Source organism: Papaver somniferum, unplaced genomic scaffold, assembly GCF_003573695.1.
Source record: "Papaver somniferum cultivar HN1 unplaced genomic scaffold, ASM357369v1 unplaced-scaffold_57, whole genome shotgun sequence".
Classification (NCBI taxonomy): domain Eukaryota; kingdom Viridiplantae; phylum Streptophyta; class Magnoliopsida; order Ranunculales; family Papaveraceae; genus Papaver; species Papaver somniferum.
In genome coordinates this window covers 1,253,803-1,271,776 of record NW_020648415.1, presented here as the reverse complement: position 1 = coordinate 1,271,776, position 17,974 = coordinate 1,253,803, and the positions used below count along the sequence as shown (strand labels likewise).

At 35.2% G+C, this 17,974-nt stretch overlaps 1 protein-coding gene, 1 non-coding gene and 1 pseudogene across 2 annotated transcripts; 1 reads left to right on the top strand and 2 right to left on the bottom strand.

The window, feature by feature from the left end:
• Window positions 1–1,416: 1,416 nt before the first annotated feature.
• TRNAH-GUG lies at window positions 1,417–1,488 on the bottom strand. The gene has a single exon. It is a non-coding gene; the product is annotated as a tRNA-His (tRNA).
• Window positions 1,489–2,141: 653 nt separating this feature from the next.
• LOC113343262 lies at window positions 2,142–4,341 on the top strand (annotated as a pseudogene).
• A 7,747-nt stretch (window positions 4,342–12,088) lies between these two features.
• LOC113343260 (cell division control protein 48 homolog C-like) lies at window positions 12,089–17,017 on the bottom strand. Its single transcript, XM_026587508.1, has 10 exons — window positions 16,654–17,017; window positions 15,780–16,363; window positions 15,301–15,453; window positions 14,952–15,068; window positions 14,752–14,856; window positions 14,333–14,410; window positions 14,095–14,159; window positions 13,786–13,987; window positions 13,535–13,681; window positions 12,089–12,388 (listed from the first exon to the last, which is right to left on the bottom strand). Exons 1-10 carry the CDS (start codon window positions 17,015–17,017, stop codon window positions 12,089–12,091), a joined length of 2,115 nt encoding a protein of 704 aa, XP_026443293.1.
• Between the last annotated feature and the right edge of the window lie 957 nt (window positions 17,018–17,974).

Sequence of the window (17,974 nt, the reverse complement as noted above, 5' to 3'; positions counted from 1 at the left end):
TCATCATAATACTAAAATCATACCTTTGTTGATACAAACGTAGAAATACCTTTGCAGTTCATCATAATACCTTCGTTGTTTTAGTAGATAGAATGGTGTAAACAATGAGTAAACGGGATAGTTATTCTTCACATACTTTTGTTGATGAAGTCCTCATAATTAGTGTCTTCGTTGTTCATCAATCTTCAAGGGTCATTCGTTCAATTCTGATGCTCAACTACCAAGCTCTAATCCTAGTACGAGATTGACTTCGATAGATAATAAATCAAGATATAGATTTATGCAACTAACACTGACAACTACCAAACTTTGTGAGTTTGACTGAGCGATGCTCTGACAAAATTAATATTGTTATTCTCTTTTATATAATTCTTTTGTAATTATTTCAGTAAGGCCTATTATGTATGTGCCCATACTATACGTATGACAGTCAAACTCAGAGATTATTATACATATTATACTCAAACTTCATCAATAGTTCACTTGGGCAAAGTAGATCTCACACGATCGTGTTACCTGGTAGGAAACCATCTTTAAACCCAACAAACACCCTGTGATCAACAACAACCATCTCGGTAGGTCGGGTCTCCCTAATCTAAAATGGATTAGGATCAACACATATGAGGCGGCTAAAGGAAACCATGGAGTTGGAGGTGCAAGTTTTATATGTAGGGCACAACCTTTAGGCATCACTACTACACTAATAGCTGAGACATGTGCCATACCAGTGGCGTCAAGAACTGTGCCAAAGAAGCAATAGGCGAAAGTACAGTTCGAAACAATCTCGGAAAAGTTGTTTCGATTCATAGAACTCGGATACTGAACCGCCATGGTATATTGCTAAAAAGATTATTAGAATCAAACAGAAAATACTTTAAATTCTGCAATACTATCCATCACAATGAAAGGAGCGAAACCAAGCAACGGATGGTCTAGCGAATCATGCGGCAGATGAAAGTCAATCGGGACATCTCGACAACAATTTTGGACTATACGATCCCGTGTTTTTAAATTCAAATTGTATTGAATGACTAAATGACGGCCGGTATATCATAACCTCATGTGATCACTTTTTAGTCTAATAAATACGTTTCATGCTTCAAAAAAAAAAGATATGTATCAATATTTTTTAAATATATTCTTTTCTTGTCTAAGGGTAAAAAAGAAAAGTAATATATGGTGTTTGTTTTTTAAAGTTTTTAGGTTGTGCTCTATGGTTTTCATCCCATATAAATTTTTATACTTCTTCAATTTTTATACACAATTTTTGCAAAATTTCTGGTTAGAATAGCTATTGCTTTTGTATCCGTCAGATACTACGAGGGATAAATTTAAGAAATTCAAGAGCTTTAGAAGTGTTCTTTCCATCATTATTATAAGCTCTCCTGCAAAATAAAATAAAATAATAAAAACATTTGTGGCTGCTGGGATTCGAGCCCAGGTCTCCACGGCCACAACGTGGAATTCTTACCACTAAACTACAGCCACGTAGTTGGGATGCGACCAAATCTAATTTAATCTGAATGTCAATAACGGGAAACTTGTTCATCAACTCAAAGCCAGGGTCCGAGTATTTCTTGTTCATTACCAAAAGAACAAGGGGAAGGGAAGTAGTGGTGTACATCAATCTGATCAAGCTATCTCTGTTTGACAGCTTTTCTTTTTCCTGGTAGTATGTGGTTTCCAGAAGAAAGTTTTTTTCAAATCGAGTAATCTGCCCAAATTCATAACCCAAGTGTTTGGTAGATGCCCTTGTGCATGCCAATATTTGTTGCATTGTGTGTTTATTATCATGTGCATAAGAACTGTACAACAACAACAACAAAAAATACATGTGTGGATTGAATGCTAGTACGCGCCTAATATTCACAACTCTAGTAAGAGGCTGGATAGTATCATCAGCAGACTGCAGGGATAAACCCTACTCAAAGTCTATATGGTGTGGGATTCAAAAACCGCCTCATCGTCAAGGCTTTATATAATCTATTTCCAAGTTTTGGAGACCTTCTATGAATCGGTCCAAGTTATTGAAGCCTATATATAAGAAGGCCTAGCTAGTTACTTTCTAGTTAGTATTCTCTGGTTTTGCTTCTGTGTTGTTCATAGATCTTTGATCGTCACGCTATTGATCCGATCAAGCTATGGCCATCGCGTTAGAGCTGTACCCGAGCCAAGATGACCTCCTCTACGAAGAAGAAATTCTCAGAAATCCCTTCAGTCTAAAGCTCTGGCAGAGATATCTAACCGCTCGCAAGGAATCTCCCTTCAAAAAGCTCTGGCAGAGATATCTAACCGCTCGCAAGGAACCTCCTCTACCCGAGCCTTAAAAGCTTTACCTGGTAGTTACAAGCTCTGGCATGCATATCTTAGCGAACGGACAGAGATGGTGCGAAATCTTCCGGTAACGCATTCTTCGTACGAGAGTCTGAACAACACGTTCGAAAGAGCTCTAGTTACCATGCACAAGATGCCAAAGATTTGGGTAATGTATTTGCAAACCCTGACTGAACAAAAACTTGTAACGCGCACACGTAGAATGTTCGATAGGGCATTATGTGCATTACCAGTGAGCCAGCATGATAGAATTTGGGAGCTTTATGTGTATTTTGTGCGTCAAGAAGGGATTCCCGTTGAGACTTCACTTAAGGTTTCCAGGAGGTACTTGAAGTTGGCTCCAACTTGTATCGAAGATTATATCCACTTTTTGGTGAGTTCCGAGTTATGGCAAGAAGCTGCTGAAAGATTCGTTGAAGTTTTAAGTGATGATAAGTTTTGTAGTATTAAAGCGAAGACGAAACATCAGCTGTGGCTTGAATTGTGCGAATTGCTTACGCGCCATGCAACGGAGGTGTCGGGTCTGAACGTTGAAGCGATTATCAGAGACGGGATTGGGAAGTTTGCAGATGAGGTTGGGAGGTTGTGGACATGTTTGGCGGATTATTATATCCGTAGAGGGGTGTTTGAGAAGGCGAGAGATGTGTTTGAGGAGGGAATTACTAGTGTGGTAACAGTTAGAGATTTTAGTTTGATCTTCGACGGGTATACTCGGTTTGAAGAGAGTGTTATTGCTGCGCATATGGAGTCGTCAGATATCAGCGACGAAGCTGATAATAATAATCAGGATAATGCAGAATCAGATGAACGTTTTAATGCTAAACTTTCACTGTCTAAGTTTGCAATGAAGACTCTTCATGGTTTCTGGCTTAATGATGACAATGATGTTGACTTGAGGATGGCCAGATTAAAGCAGCTTACCGAAAGAAGACGGCCTGAGCTTGTTAACAGTGTTCTCCTGCGTCAAAATCCTCACGACGTTGAAGAATGGCATTCAAGGGTAATCCAGCAAAGCAAATACAAACGTTTGCCGAAGCTGTAAAAACTGTGGATCCCATGAAAGCAGTGGGTAGCCCTCACACTTTATGGATTTCTTTCGCCAACCTCCATGCAGAGCACAACGACATTGCAAATGCCAGAGTGGTCTTTTACCAGGCAGTGCAAGTTAATTACAAGACGGTGGATAATCTCGCCAGTGTTTGGTGTGAATAGGCCGAAATGGATCTGATGAGACGTGCAACGGCAGAGCCTTCGAAGGAGGTTAAACGGAGAGTTGCTGCTGCGGGTAACGAACCAGTTCAGATGAAGTTGCAGAAATCTGTAACTTTGTGGAGCATGTATGCAGATATAGGGGAGCATTTCGGAGACCTGGAGTCCGCTCGTCCAGTGTATAACCAGATACTCGATTCGAAAATAGTTACACCCCAAATTATACTCAACTATGCAAAATTACTGGAGAAACATAAATACTTCGAGGATGCGTTCAAGGTTTATGAAAGAGGTGTCAGGTTATTTAGATATCCAGACGTGAAGGATATTTGGGTCGCATTTGTCTCCAAATTTGTTGAAAGATATAAAGAAAAGAAGTTGGAAAGGTCGAGAGAGTTGTTTAGGCATGCAATTGAAATGGCCCCTCTTGACAATGGGAAGCCACTACATTTGCAATATGCAAAACTGGAAGAGGACTACGGTTTTGCTAGCCGTGCAAGTGAAATTATGACCAAGCTGTAAAAGCTGTACCTGACAAGGAGAAGCTGCATGAAATATGCAGACTTTGAAAAGAGTTCGGGAGAAACTGATCGTGCTCGTGTTCTTTACGTTTTCGTATCACAGTTTGCCGATCCACCATCTGACGATAAAGAATTTGAACTTGCACAGCGGAATGTACCTGCTGCGGCATTTGGTCATTTGGCACAACAGGAGAAGGGCAAATACAAAAATACCAGAAAGAGGGACAGTGACGGCAAGCTTGGCGCCCGTGAGAGATTCAAGAAACGAAGACAGTAATGGCTTGGCTACAATACTATGTTTCTCATCTAGCAGAAAGTTAAAATTTAGTGTTGACTGTTGTACAGTAGGTGTAAATTGAATTCACAATTTAATGCAATATTTTTGTTAAATTTCAGCTCCAGAAACATATTTTAGATTGTTTCTTTTTCTTTTTCTTTTTTAATTGAGAAAAGGAGGGATTAAGATGAAGAAATCTGTACAAGCAAAGAGGAAAATGTGCACCCAGAGACAAAATTCTCCAAACAGTGATAATTTGTTTTCCTCAAGGGAGAGCAAAAATCCATCTTCTCCTGGAGAACTTTTGAATGGTATTCTTGAATTCGATAGGTCTTGTCCGATTACTGAAACTCGATTGTTTTCTGTAGAATTGTTTCGTAGAATTACTGGTAAAAGGGTTATGTCGTCTGGTTTGTCGAGTGATTATCCTTATAAAGACTTAGAGGAATCGGGTAATGGGAGAAGAAGGTATAGAAAGAGAAATCGTGAAGAAGAGGAAGTGAAAGATGATGAGATTGTCCACGGATTTAAAAAAGCTTCGAGGAGGAAAAGTGTAATCCAGGATTTAAGACAAGTTTAAAGGAAAGGCTGAAGAAAAAGTTGGAGGGAGAGATAGAAGAGGATGAGTATCTATTATCGGGAACTCGCAGGCTATATTACAGAGAAAGAGTGTTGACTGTTGAGATATATGTTTTGAAAACATTAATTAATTTCTGAATAGTTGTTTCTCATTTAAATGATTTTAATGTGACTTTTATTCTTTCTTTTAAAGAATAAATTTATTTCATTTTTAATGTCAAAAACCGTTTTTTGTTGAATAGGTTAATGGTGCTAATTAAGAACTTAATAATGCATGTCATTTAATCTTATTTAATTTTTTGGTTATTGAAAATCAGTTTTTGATAAAAAAGAATTTGGAGAGTTGTGAAAAGTCATTTTTTCTTATGTGAGAGTTTTCTATCATGTTTCTTGAGTTCATTAGAAAATGAATTTGTGTGAGAAAGAAAAATAAGTGTGTGATCATCCTGGATTATTCTAAAAGTGCTTCTGAGCAAGAATGAAGTGTAGAAGTTTCACATCCTCTCATCGTGCAAGAGTGATTGTGTAAGAGATTGAATTACGTTGTTTTATCCCGGGGACGACGCGACATTGAAGAACTGCTTGCACAATCTTGGGTAGAGCCGCGAAACGTCTTAAAAAAAGCGACCTAGTCCGCGACTCAGCCATACTAATTGTTTTTTGTTTGATTTTTTTTTTTGCGCAGGCATAATTCAGCAATTGTTCCAACAATTTTAAGACGTTCTATTCTGCCACGTAAATCAAAATGAAAACGATTGCTGAAACGCGATAAGTATCTTTGTTTTATTTCGTTTTATAAAATTATAACCGGAAATTTTTTTATTTAGCGATTAAACATGATGCTTGAGATTTTAAGTAACCTGGTACCTAAAGTTAACTTTATGTCTAATCTTGATGGATTAGGAATGTAATATGGATAATATTTTTATATCATGAATATCTAACGTAGAAAAATAATATTGATGTGAAACGAATATTTATAACATGTTGTAGAGTTTTATTTTTATCTCCTACACAAAAGTGAATTAGGTCTTGAAATTTTTACTGGGTGTATTAGATATCATGAGGATTATCCACGTAAAATTTCAGAATTTTTGGAATCAGAAAATTATTTTTTAAAGTATTTTAAAAAACTGAACAACGTATCTGAAAACATTCTGACGGGCAGAAATTTAATCCTGATTGAATATGTTTTTTCAAATTTTTTTGTGGATAATTTGAATTCATATAACATGAAACATTTTTGAAAATTTCCATTTGAAGTTTTAGTTTGAGAGATGTGGTGATAACAAAATCATTATGTATATATGTCTAAATATTTGAAGTGATACTTGAGTTTAGAGAATACAGATGTAACAAATTACATAAAAAATCATGTTTTGATTTTATACTTCATACTCTTGTTTTGGAAGTGAAAAAGAATATCATTGATAGCAATCAAACTAATGCACCCCATATGTTTGATAATATGCGTAATAGAAAGTTATAAGTATATGTATGATGTTATACGACTATATAACTTTGAATCTTTGTTTGACAATTAAGAGAAATTTGGAGTACTATATTATTTGATTTTCGAGTAATTATGTAAGTGCATACCTTACTTATTTTTTGGTTTTAAATGCTCACATGTACATGATTGTGACAGGTAAAAATTCACTCACTTGAGCAAGTTTTTATTTTCCAATGAAATAAAAATTACGGGAGACTAATCGATATGAGGAGCAATGGGGTTGCTGATTTCTTTGTTGGTGCGCAAAGAATAGACAATGGTTTATAACCAATTGAGCTTTAAAAGCAATTGAGGTATGTTTGATGAACTATTTGTAGTTATTGTAGTGATCAAATAATGGTATTCTAAATTGAATAAATTGATTTTTCAATCTTAGAATAAATTTTAGGGAAACAAGATATTGAGAATTATTGTATATGACAATAAACATGCGACTCATGTAAGTTTGGAACTTATGAGATGGAATTTTATACGAACCAAAAACCGAAATAATTAGAAACCTAGTCAAAACAAATGTGAATATCAACTCTCACCAAGAAATGAACAAACTATTGTTTATGAATTTATTTTCTATTCTTGCACGGCATTGCAAGGATATCAAATGTTATTAACAACGCTTTTCAAGCTTAGTTAATGTGAACTATGAATACGGTGAGAGTTTGATATAGATTGGTGTTTTACACCATATTTGTTTTGATTGGTTATGATTCGAAAGTTGAACCAAATCGTTTTGAAAGAAAGTGCGTTGAGATATACTCACATCACTAGGATTTTCGGTATTGGTATAGCCTAAAAGTTTACTTTGGGTAGAATAATCCTGTTAAAGATGTATCTAGCTTCCAAGATGTTCATCTTGTTAATAACAAGATGTTCATATCTTGTCATAAACAAGAGTGAGATAAGAAATTTGTTGAATTTGATCATTGCACTACTACACATGATATGTTATGGATAAAATGTTTGAGCATAATATTGCAATTTTATCATAACATAAATTGAATTTTGAATATTTGAAATATGAGATTTTGTCATGCTTTTTAAGAAATCATTGAGTTAGTGATGAATATGAGCATGTTATATTTTCTTATAAACTTGGTAAATTTTTGAATAACATTTATGTAATCTTACCTAACTCATAAAAGCATGTACCCTTTCAAATCTAATGCGAGTTGTATAAGTTTGAAATGAAATAAAATGTTAGAGAATTTTATAAAAACATGTGTGATGCTTTAAATGACTTGTATTGATATCAAATATGATACTTTGAGTAGTTAACTAGGTGATGTTGTCTTCACTAAAATTGTTTGAATTTTTACCCGCTATCTTTTGTAAAACGCTATGGATTTAAATCATTGGTTCATTAGTTTTTCACAATTTTTGGAGTCTTTTGATATTGTTTCGAAATTCTTGTTTTAGTCAAAAAATAGTGGGGGTTCCATAACCTATGTTTTACAAACTTTGATTTGAATTAGAGGAACTAGAAAAATGAAGGTGACGAGTAATTCACTAAGAATGAACCTAGAAAAGCATATTTAGTGAGACTAAATTTTAGTCATGAATATTTTGTTGCTTATAATTTTAAAGATAACTTCTCATAGAAAGTAACTTTGTTGTTTAAAAATTAAATCTTTGGAAAAATAAATCCGTGAACAGATCATCTTTAGACAAGCAAACATAAAATTGTTGACACTTGCATTCACTTCTCTAAATTAACTTACATGCTTGTGTTGTTGATGTTGTTTCTACGATATATGATTTTTTATAGTCATAAGTAGAAATATATACTTTTTGTAAGTCAAAGATGAGAATATATGTAAACCAAGCATGGAAAACTATGTAGCTTCTACCATAACAGAAAGCATATAAATTATATATTTATCATTTATATTCTGAAAACAACTTTAAAACAATTTAAAAGAGATAAATTGTTTGCTTGATTCATTCGGATGATTTCAGAATTGATGAAAGTGAAATGCACAATACTCTTTGTTTTGTATGCATTGGTGATTTGTTGAATTTTTATTCTAACTTATAGGATGAAAATGAAATTGAGAACATGCTTAGTTTACTATTTGACATGAAAGACTTGAATGAAGATGGTGTATGTTGTTAAAAATATTTTTTTTTCTTTGGATCTATTTCATTTCAATGAAAATAGAATTTTAAAAGAGATAGAATTATATATAATCTTGACTGTAAACAAGTTTTCACTCATTTGGTTTAGTGCTAATGATTTTGAGATTGTGTGTGATTGCATTAGACATGAGTATGGTAGCTCAGTATGCTTCTTTGCTACGTGATTGATTATATATATATAAGTATTTTTTGTAGTGGGGGTGTAATATATTGCTTCCATGGTGGGGGTTAATTTATATTCAGATTTACCAATCCTAATATGGAAAATTGGTAAAATATTGAGAAGGTTTTGAGGTGTTTCAAACACATCTTACGCCTAGAAATACACTATCTAAATGGTTACCGCAATCCTTTAAGGATATTACGAAGCTGATTGGACATACTTTCAGTTGAATCCTTTAAGGGATGAAGCGATTCTATCCTCTAATAGATAGAGGAACAGACATATAAATCCAATGTGATATTACCGCGGCTATTGCAAGAATTGAGAATGCATGCAACGACAACTATAAGAGTTGATATTTTGAAAATGGATTATATAATGTCTGAAAAAAGTTTTCGTTAGTCTTTTGACGAAAGGATTGATAAGAAGATGTGAATACATCTTAGGGATGAGGTTGATGCCCATTGATATTGAGTCATTTGTGATGGATACCCAACTTAGAAATAGGTTCAAAGGGACTAGACGAAGTCATATATGATAGCATCATTGAGATTGAGTTATTTACGATGCGGTTACCAACCTATAACTCAAGATCTCAAAAGTAGGTTCAAAAGGGTAACCCTTACCTATGGAGTGAGATCCCAAAATATAGCTAGGTTCAAATGGAACACCAATTCATAGATAATATGGAGATGCGAGAATCATGCTTTTGAAGAATTCATCCCACGTCATGATATCCTGAAGTGAGTAGAGGTTGAGTTTCAGTTTTAATTTTTTAATTTTTTAAACTCTTAACGATGTTTATATCTCTTAACGATGTTTATATCTCTTAACGATATTTTTTAATTTAGAGTGGAGTTCTTTCAGAAGTACTCTTGATAAACTCACCTATGTGAATGTGAAAGTGTGGCCGCTTTCTATGAGAATATGGGCAGTTCTCTAGATCATTCATTAAACTGGGATACAAGGACAGGGTCGTAATGTGCTGGATTTAGACTTTACACTAATATAGTCGTGTGTGTTAAGCGATCTTTTTATCTACTAGAGTTCAAGACTTGTGTTCACTCTATGGTCAGATTTTAAGAGAGCATGTTAACACTATGTAAAGGTTCAACTCGCGAGACACCTTTGCTTATGCACATCTCTGTATGTTCTTGCTCAATGTTTTGAAAAATATAAGTGGGGGATTGTTGAGATATATGTTTTGAAAACATTAATTAATTTCTGAATAGTTGTCTCTCATTTAAATGGTTTTAATGTGACTTTTATTCTTTCTTTTAAAGAATAAATTTATTTCATTTTTAATGCCAAAAACCGTTTTTTGTTGAATAGGTTAATGGTGCTAATTAAGAACTTAATAATGCATGTCATTTAATCTTATTTAATTTTTTGGTTATTGAAAATCAGTTTTTGATAAAAAAGAATTTGGAGAGTTGTAAAAAGTCTTTTTTCTTATGTGAGAGTTTTCTATCATGTTTCTTGAGTTTATTAGAAAATGAATTTGTGTGAGAAAGAAAAATAAGTGTGTGATCATCCTTGATTTTTCTAAAAGTGTTTCTGAGCAAGAATGAAGTGTAGAAGTTTCACATCCTCTCATCGTCCAAGAGTGATTCTGTAAGAGATTGAATTCGGCTGTTTTATCTTGGGGACGACGCGACATTGAAGAACTGCTTCCACAATCTTGGGCAGAGCCGTGAAACGTCTTAAAGAAAGCGACCTAGTCCGCGACTCAGCCATACTAATTGTTTCGTGTTTGATTTTTATTTTTTGCGCAGGCATAATTCAGCAATTGTTCCAACAAAGAGTTTACGAGGTGATTAGCAGTATACCCGGAGAAGATGAGGACTACTATGAGTTGCCTAAAGTTTATGATAATGACGGGGTTGTAAGAGATTTGAGGAAGCTAATCACCGTCACAAGGAACCAGGAGGTGTGGATACTGGAGGTAAGATGACACGGGAGGAAGTGGCAAATTATCGTTCAGCAAAATATAGGAAGTTGAAGGGATTGACAGGAAGCAGAAGAGGAGATACAATAAAAGGATTTTGAATAGAACTGGATACATGGATAGCTGTAATCCATGAGAAGACGAAAACGACATTTTCGACAAAAAGTTAGAAAAAGACATCCATGTATATCACCATTACAACCATGGAAAAGGTAATGGAATCATCATAGACTCGGCAACTCTTAATAAGTTAACAGATGACCGTCGTACATGTGCTTTTGAAAAGAAAATGCACGCTCTGGATAGGAAGCTCAAAATGGGTTATTATGTGCAAATGGCCTTCGCCGAAATTCATACAAAGATTCGTTATGGATCTTTTAAAAACTAATGAAAATACGATGTTGCTGCTGTAGTTCAGTTGTTATATCGTTAAAATACGATCTACAGTAGAATTTCGTTAAATTAATCCACGATAAATTAATAACTTCGCTAAGATAATATATTTTGTCAGCCCCAATTTGGGCAGTGTGCTAAATTAATAATCCCGCTAAATTTATAAAATAATAAAAAATTTAAGTTTCCAATAGGGCCCAATGTAACTAATGTATAAATTAACAATCAGTGTGATAACACGATATTATGGTGCTTAGTAAAATAGGCATCTACACTTATTTGTTTTTGTTCACACACACATATATAGAACATTGGACTTCATCTTTAATTTTTGTATTCGCTTTAGAAGTTCTGAAATGATTTTATTATAATTTTTTTAATTATTTTAACATTAAAGTATATACATTTGTATGCCATAAAATAATATGAAATAATTTGAATTGAAAACAAAATATTTAAATATTGATACTACACGCTTATTTTAGAAATTTACAATTAAATTTGTTATATTTCGATATAATAATAAGTTATTAATTTATCGATAAATTAATATTTCGCTAAATCGATAGACTATTAATTTATCCAAGTTTTATTGTACCTAAAACAATTCAGTTTATAACCCAATTACTTTATATAGTGTGCACTAAATTCAAATTTTAGTTTTTCTTTTCTTTTCCTTTTTGCAAACAAATTTATTTTGTTTTCCCCCATTATAACCATTTGTAAAGGCAAGACCTCTTGGCCTTACATTCAGGTGTATGCATAAATATCCAACATTAAATCTCCAATATCTTACGAGCTCTAGTTTTGTTTCCTAATGTTCACTCAAGGAAAACACACAAGATTTTGAAGGTAGCTCGTGCACATTGGAAGTGGTTAAAAAGATCATCTTCAACTGACAGAGAGAATTGGAGAAATTTTCCCTCCAAAATTCTATCAATCCTAAACTCTTTACTCTAGACCATAGACTGATGCTTGGCTCGCTCTTTTGTGTCATGAATGTCGTTCCTCTTCTTTAATGGCCATACGCCATATTAATATTCAGCTCTAGATAAATAGCGAAAAACAAAAATCCATCCAAAACCCATGTCCTATTCCAATCCCCGGATGGTGGCAAAGGAGGCGGTGAAAGATGCTCAAAAAACTTCTCCTCAGCCAAATTGAAGGTAACAATCATTTCTAGTTCAAAGCCCATCCAATAAAGAGTACCATTGGCAAGGAAAAGTTCTCCACAAGGATTTGAGATAATTTTAGAATCGAAGTTTACAAGCTTACCAGAACCAAAAGGGTGATTAAGATGATGTAAAAAGTGCATCTGAGGGAACGATGGATAATGAGAAACAAGATTATTCCAATCTCTTCGGGTAGTAACTTGAAATAATCCATCAAAACCTCTGGTTGAAGATGAAACAATGATTACTCATAGAGGATGTCTTAGAAATCCAGGGCTTAAGAAAATAGAGATTGAATTGAAGACTTTGATTTTACAGAGAGAGTAAAGGTGAGACAAAATTGACTCGGAGTTGACTTGGCCTGACTCAGCTTGACTTGTTCTGATTTAATTTGACTCAAATTTAAAGGATCCTTTTTTGTGGTTGGGTTTTTACATCAGTAACTCAGGAGGTACGAATTCTTGAGTGCTTTGGTAATTTTGGGGTGAATATATATACATGCCTATCAAATTATGCATATTTCTTATATTTCTTATAATCAATTAAAAGGATAATTTTAGAAATATCTCCTTATTTAGAGATATAGGTCACTTAATGGTGGGACAAAATCTAAAAGTAAATAGGTCGGACTGAGGGAGTATAACTAAGCAGTTCAAACTGCAAGTGTCTACCGGAGATATCAGAAGAATTTAGAAGCTTACATAGCTCCAAAACCTACATATATAATATATGGATTACCAAGAACAAGAAGTGACGAAATATCTTTGTTGCAGATAAAATTCAAGGGGATGATATTTTGAAGGGCATGTAAGCAATAACTCTGCATATGGAAGCGGAGAGGTTACCAGAAAATGGGGACATCACCATAGAAATCTAAGCTACTGTAGAACCAATTACAAAAAAGAGAATACTCTTCAAAACTTTCTTGAATACACTCAAAATCCGCTGATCCACTACAAATCTATAAATAACCCAAGATAAAAGTTTTGCATACAGCTTGGAAGCAAAACACAAGTAGATCTAAAATTTTAAGTAAATGAAAAACAAAGAAATATTGGTTCCTTCATTTCATGATGGCAACGCACCAACACTTTAGACGGTGAAATTGTCGCCATAATCCAAACCTAAATAACGCGCGAAACAACGATAAACAAGATATTGATTCTTGATGGCATCTTCTCTGCTGCTTCTGCGTAAACTAAAAAGATGAAAAAAATAAAAATAAATTAGATTCACTTAACCGGCACACAATTCTTGGGGCAATAACAATAAACTCTGGAAAAAATCACCTTGTCTGTAGCTGATGGTGAGACGGTCTCCACTGCTTGATCAAAGTGTGTTTCATTGATCGTCCATTTCTTCATTTCAAAACCGACTTCACCTGATTTTTTCCACATTCGCTTCTCCATCAGCGCAATCATGCCAGCTTTGTCAACCTGTAGAAACAAGCCGTATCTTTGAAGATCATAACAAGAAGATAGACGGCGGCGTGTTGCCCTGGATCTCAAAATCATATTACTAAAGAGCGATGTGTGCTTACCACTCTAGCAAGATCAGCTCCACTTAGATTCTCATAAGCTTTCTTCAGACCCATAGCACCGAAATCTACCTCCTCAGATATTGGTTTACCCTTGGTAAGGGCTTTTAAAATCAAACCGCGTTCTTCTGGACTCGGCAAAGGAACATATATGTGTTTCCCTAAACGACCAGGTCTTTTGATAGCTTCATCCATCACCTCCGGCCTACAAATACGTACAACAACAGGTTGTTAGATCCTAATGAACATGATAGTTTTTTTCTTCTTATTTTTATATTATTTTATGTAATAAAAATGGGGACAAGTGCATACCTATTTGTAGCACCAATCAGAAAAACACCTTTCCGTTTATTACCCCCATCTAGCTCTATGAGTAACTGAAATTGCAGGTGCCTGAACCTGGGTTATAGAATACACCTATTCTTAATAACTTGTGAAATGCCTGAACCTTCTCTTAATAACTTGTGAAATGCCTGAACCTTCTCTGATATTTTCAGGTGTTATAGAATACACAAAGGCAACAACAGACTGGCTCCAGAATATACTTAACCTGGGTCAAAACGCTCTCAACCATTCGTCGTCCTCCTTCCATTGGACCACTTCCCCGCTTTGGTGCTATTGCATCTACCTAAGAAATGAAGCAATGCGTATTGAACAAAATATGCGAGGCAAAAGTCAAGAACAAAATATGCGAGGCAGAATGGAATAATGTGGATTCAACAAAGTCCAATGCAACAACCAGCATCAAAGTAATAATATAACCTCGAGTGGCTCATAGAACATGCAAAGTTGTCGTGTAAGCTGACACTATGAAGGTACATCACGCTCTGCCGCTTGTCAGTTAGGATTATTTAAATTTGAGATTCTACGATACCAGTTACTCTAAATGAACTCTAAATGAATGGTGTATGATTACCATCTTACGACATAAAAATAGAAACCTACAAGGTGGAAGAAAACTCTGCATACCTCATCAAAGAAAAGGATGCAGGGAGAACATGTTCTAGCACGACTGAATATTGTTCGAACTGCCAACTCACTGTCTCCCACCCACTTAGCCAGAAGTTCAGGTCCCTAAATGATCACCATAATGTATTTACATTTCAAGAGTTAGTGAATACTAAGGAATAACACTAGGAAAACCAGAGAGTATGAGAAAAGACACATACCTTAACGTGGATGAAATTTACCCCTGCCTCATTTGCTACAGCCTTCGCGATTGAAGTTTTACCACAACCTGGAGGCCCATAAAGCAAAAATCCTTGCTCAAAACCTACACCAAATTCCTGAAGAATCCAAGCATATGGAAAATAGAAATTATTTACCAACATTGTGTGTAAAGCGTAAATAAGTGCTCGGAATAACTGTTAGACAACGATATCATTGCACAAAACTGACGGCATAACCTATTTAGATAGGCTAGCGACTAAAATGTAAAATTTCAATATTGAATTATTAAAGATACTTGATAAGCTAATGCTGCATCGAACAAGGATGAAATTGAGTATATTCATTTACCTCATATTCCTCGGGGTATTTAATACGCCTGACAATATAATCGTCGAATTCCTTCCTCAAGAAATCAAGCCCTCCGATATCCTCCCACTTGACATTAGGAATAGCTGAAAATCCTTCTCTTCTTAAAGATGGTTGAACCATTTTCACCGCTTCCTGCATATTTGCACGAAAATTATTTATAACACATATGCAAGAAATAATCATTTTGACTTTTAATAGAGGTTTTTCCACTGGAAATATAATATGGGTAACAAGAAAGATACATTACCAATCAAGACATTTTGGCAGAGAGATGAAAAATAAGGAAAATAAACTAGAACATCATGAAAAAGGCAAACATGCATTCAACGAAGTAACTATACATTAGCATACCCTTCATAAAGTATGACACATATTTGACGACTTGTATATATATGGGTTGCATAGGTAGAAAAAAGAAATGACTTCTCATCGAAAACCACGTGGTTGTTCAAAGTTACCTCAAAGTCGGTCATCCTTATGTCGAGGTCTTTCCTCTCCTCTGGTTCCAACCGCCGACTCCACCAGTTGACTTTGGCCTCTTCACTATCGGGTTTTCTGCTATAACTAATCCTTTTCATTGCAAGGTTACCAGCCTCCGTAACCAATGCTGACAAGTCAGCCCCGACAAAACCACGTGTAGCTTTGGCAATATTTGAAAGATCAAAGTCACAATCCTTCGAAAGTTTAAGATTGCGCGTCAATGCAGATAAGATTTCAGCTCGTGCATTTTCGTCAGGAACACCTAAGCAAATCTCTCGATCAAATCTCCCAGGCCTTCTAAGAGCTGGATCCAGAACATCAGGTCTATTTGTCGCTCCAATCACAAGAACATAACCGGCTTTTTTTCTAGATCGTGCTGAACCTACTGACATGGGCTCCTCCATGCAAGTCAATAACTGTGTCACAATTCGTTGTTCAAAATCCCTTTTTAGTTTATTTCCCCTTTTTGAAGCAATAGCATCAATCTCGTCGATGAATATAACTGAAGGAGCTGTCTTGTATGCTTCTGAGAACAGATCGCGTATGTTCTTTTCGGATTCACCTGAAGCATTACATACATTAAATTACTTTTTTTTTCACATTTAAGAAACAGTACCAAAACCCTGTGAATTCAATCCAAACATATGAAACTGAATGCTACAGAAGGGGAGTGACTCAAATCTAAACATTCCTCGTGCCCTAGATAATTGATCATTTTGATTAACACAAGTTTTTAATATAATCTTCCGGTTCACTTCAGCTAAAAAGTAAACCTATTAATGAAACTGGAAAAGAGGAAATAGTAATAGACTGAGACATAGAAATTGTAAGTCATAGCAATGAAGTTCATACCTGCGGACCCAGAAACAAATTCAGCAGCAGATCTCTTGTACAAAAAAACTCCAGCTTCATTTGCAATGGCTTGGGCAAGTTTAGTTTTTCCACATCCAGGTGGTCCATGCAGCAAGATCCCAGCTGTGGGTTTAAAACCCAACCCCTGAGGCACCTCCGGATTGCAAAGTGGAAACATTACTCCCCACTTCAACTCTTCCAAAACCTCTTTTAATCCTCCGATATCATTAAATTTCAGGCCTCCAGCTTCCTTGATCACTTCCTTCTGATCGTCACTACTTTTCATCAATTTCGCATCTGTGACGCCCTCTGAAAGAGATAATCTTCTTTGTCGTAAAGCTTTTCTGACACGTTTGCCAAACATTTCTTAAGATACTTGTTCATAATCTGGATATTGAGAACGAAGAAGCTTAACAATTTCACGACATCCGAGTTCACAATCAATATTGCATGATTTGATTCGATCAATTATTTCTTCTGGACTAAATATTAAAGGAGAGGAATCATTGCCTCCAGACATATTTACAAAGCAGAAACCCTAAATACAAGAAGAAATTCTAGACAGTTCTTTTCTAGGGAAAACTATGTACTATATCGTGCGGAAGTTTTTAATAGGTCTTGCAAGTTTTCAAAACTGATCAATAATCCTAAACCACAATACTCTAGCTGAAGAAAAAGAATGGTGAACCAACAATGGTGCAATAGAATCGTTTTATATTGCTTTGTTTGAAAGAGTATTTCAACGTTTTCCCTCAAGGTATTTTCTGTCCTGGAAGTTGTAACCTTCTTCTTCTTTTCTCCTTCTAGTATTCTTCTAGTATTTCTCTGCCCCCTTCAAGGTACTAACTTGCACCCTATTTATAGGGTGGCACTACTTCTATATACTAGTCAACCTAGGAATGGATTTATAGGGTGGCACTACTTCTATATACTAGTCAATCTAGGAATGGAAACTCCCTTATGTTTGTAATCTTCTAAAATTAGGACTCCTAGTTTTCCTTCTAGGATTAGGAAACTACTTCTAAACTTACTAGGAGGGGAATTCTTTTGTTTGCAAACCTGGATATAGGATATTTCAATGGGCCTGTACTTAGAAACGGATCAAACCTCCTCCATCAGGAGGCCTTAAGTCCCTTAAGAGCACTGAACCAAAAGGTGGGGAAATTTATCCTGCAACTGCACCCTTGATTATCAATTTGCATGCTTCAATTTTTTTTTTCCCTTAAGACAAACTTGGAACGACTCCTATTCTCCAACTCTATACACTCATATCTTCTTCCTAAGAACCATATCTGCTGCTGCTATCACTAGGAATTAAGTC

Bases quoted from the DNA above. Each gene is read 5' to 3' on its own strand.
- LOC113343260 (XM_026587508.1), bottom strand. From the start codon at position 17,017: ATGTTTGGCAAACGTGTCAGAAAAGCTTTACGACAAAGAAGATTATCT. The intron at 14,411-14,751 runs GTATGCAGAGTT...TTCATTTCTTAG, and splicing joins GCATCCTTTTCTTTGATGAG to GTAGATGCAATAGCACCAAA. The intron at 12,389-13,534 runs GTGATTTTTTCC...TCGTTCCCTCAG, and splicing joins CACCATCAGCTACAGACAAG to ATGCACTTTTTACATCATCT.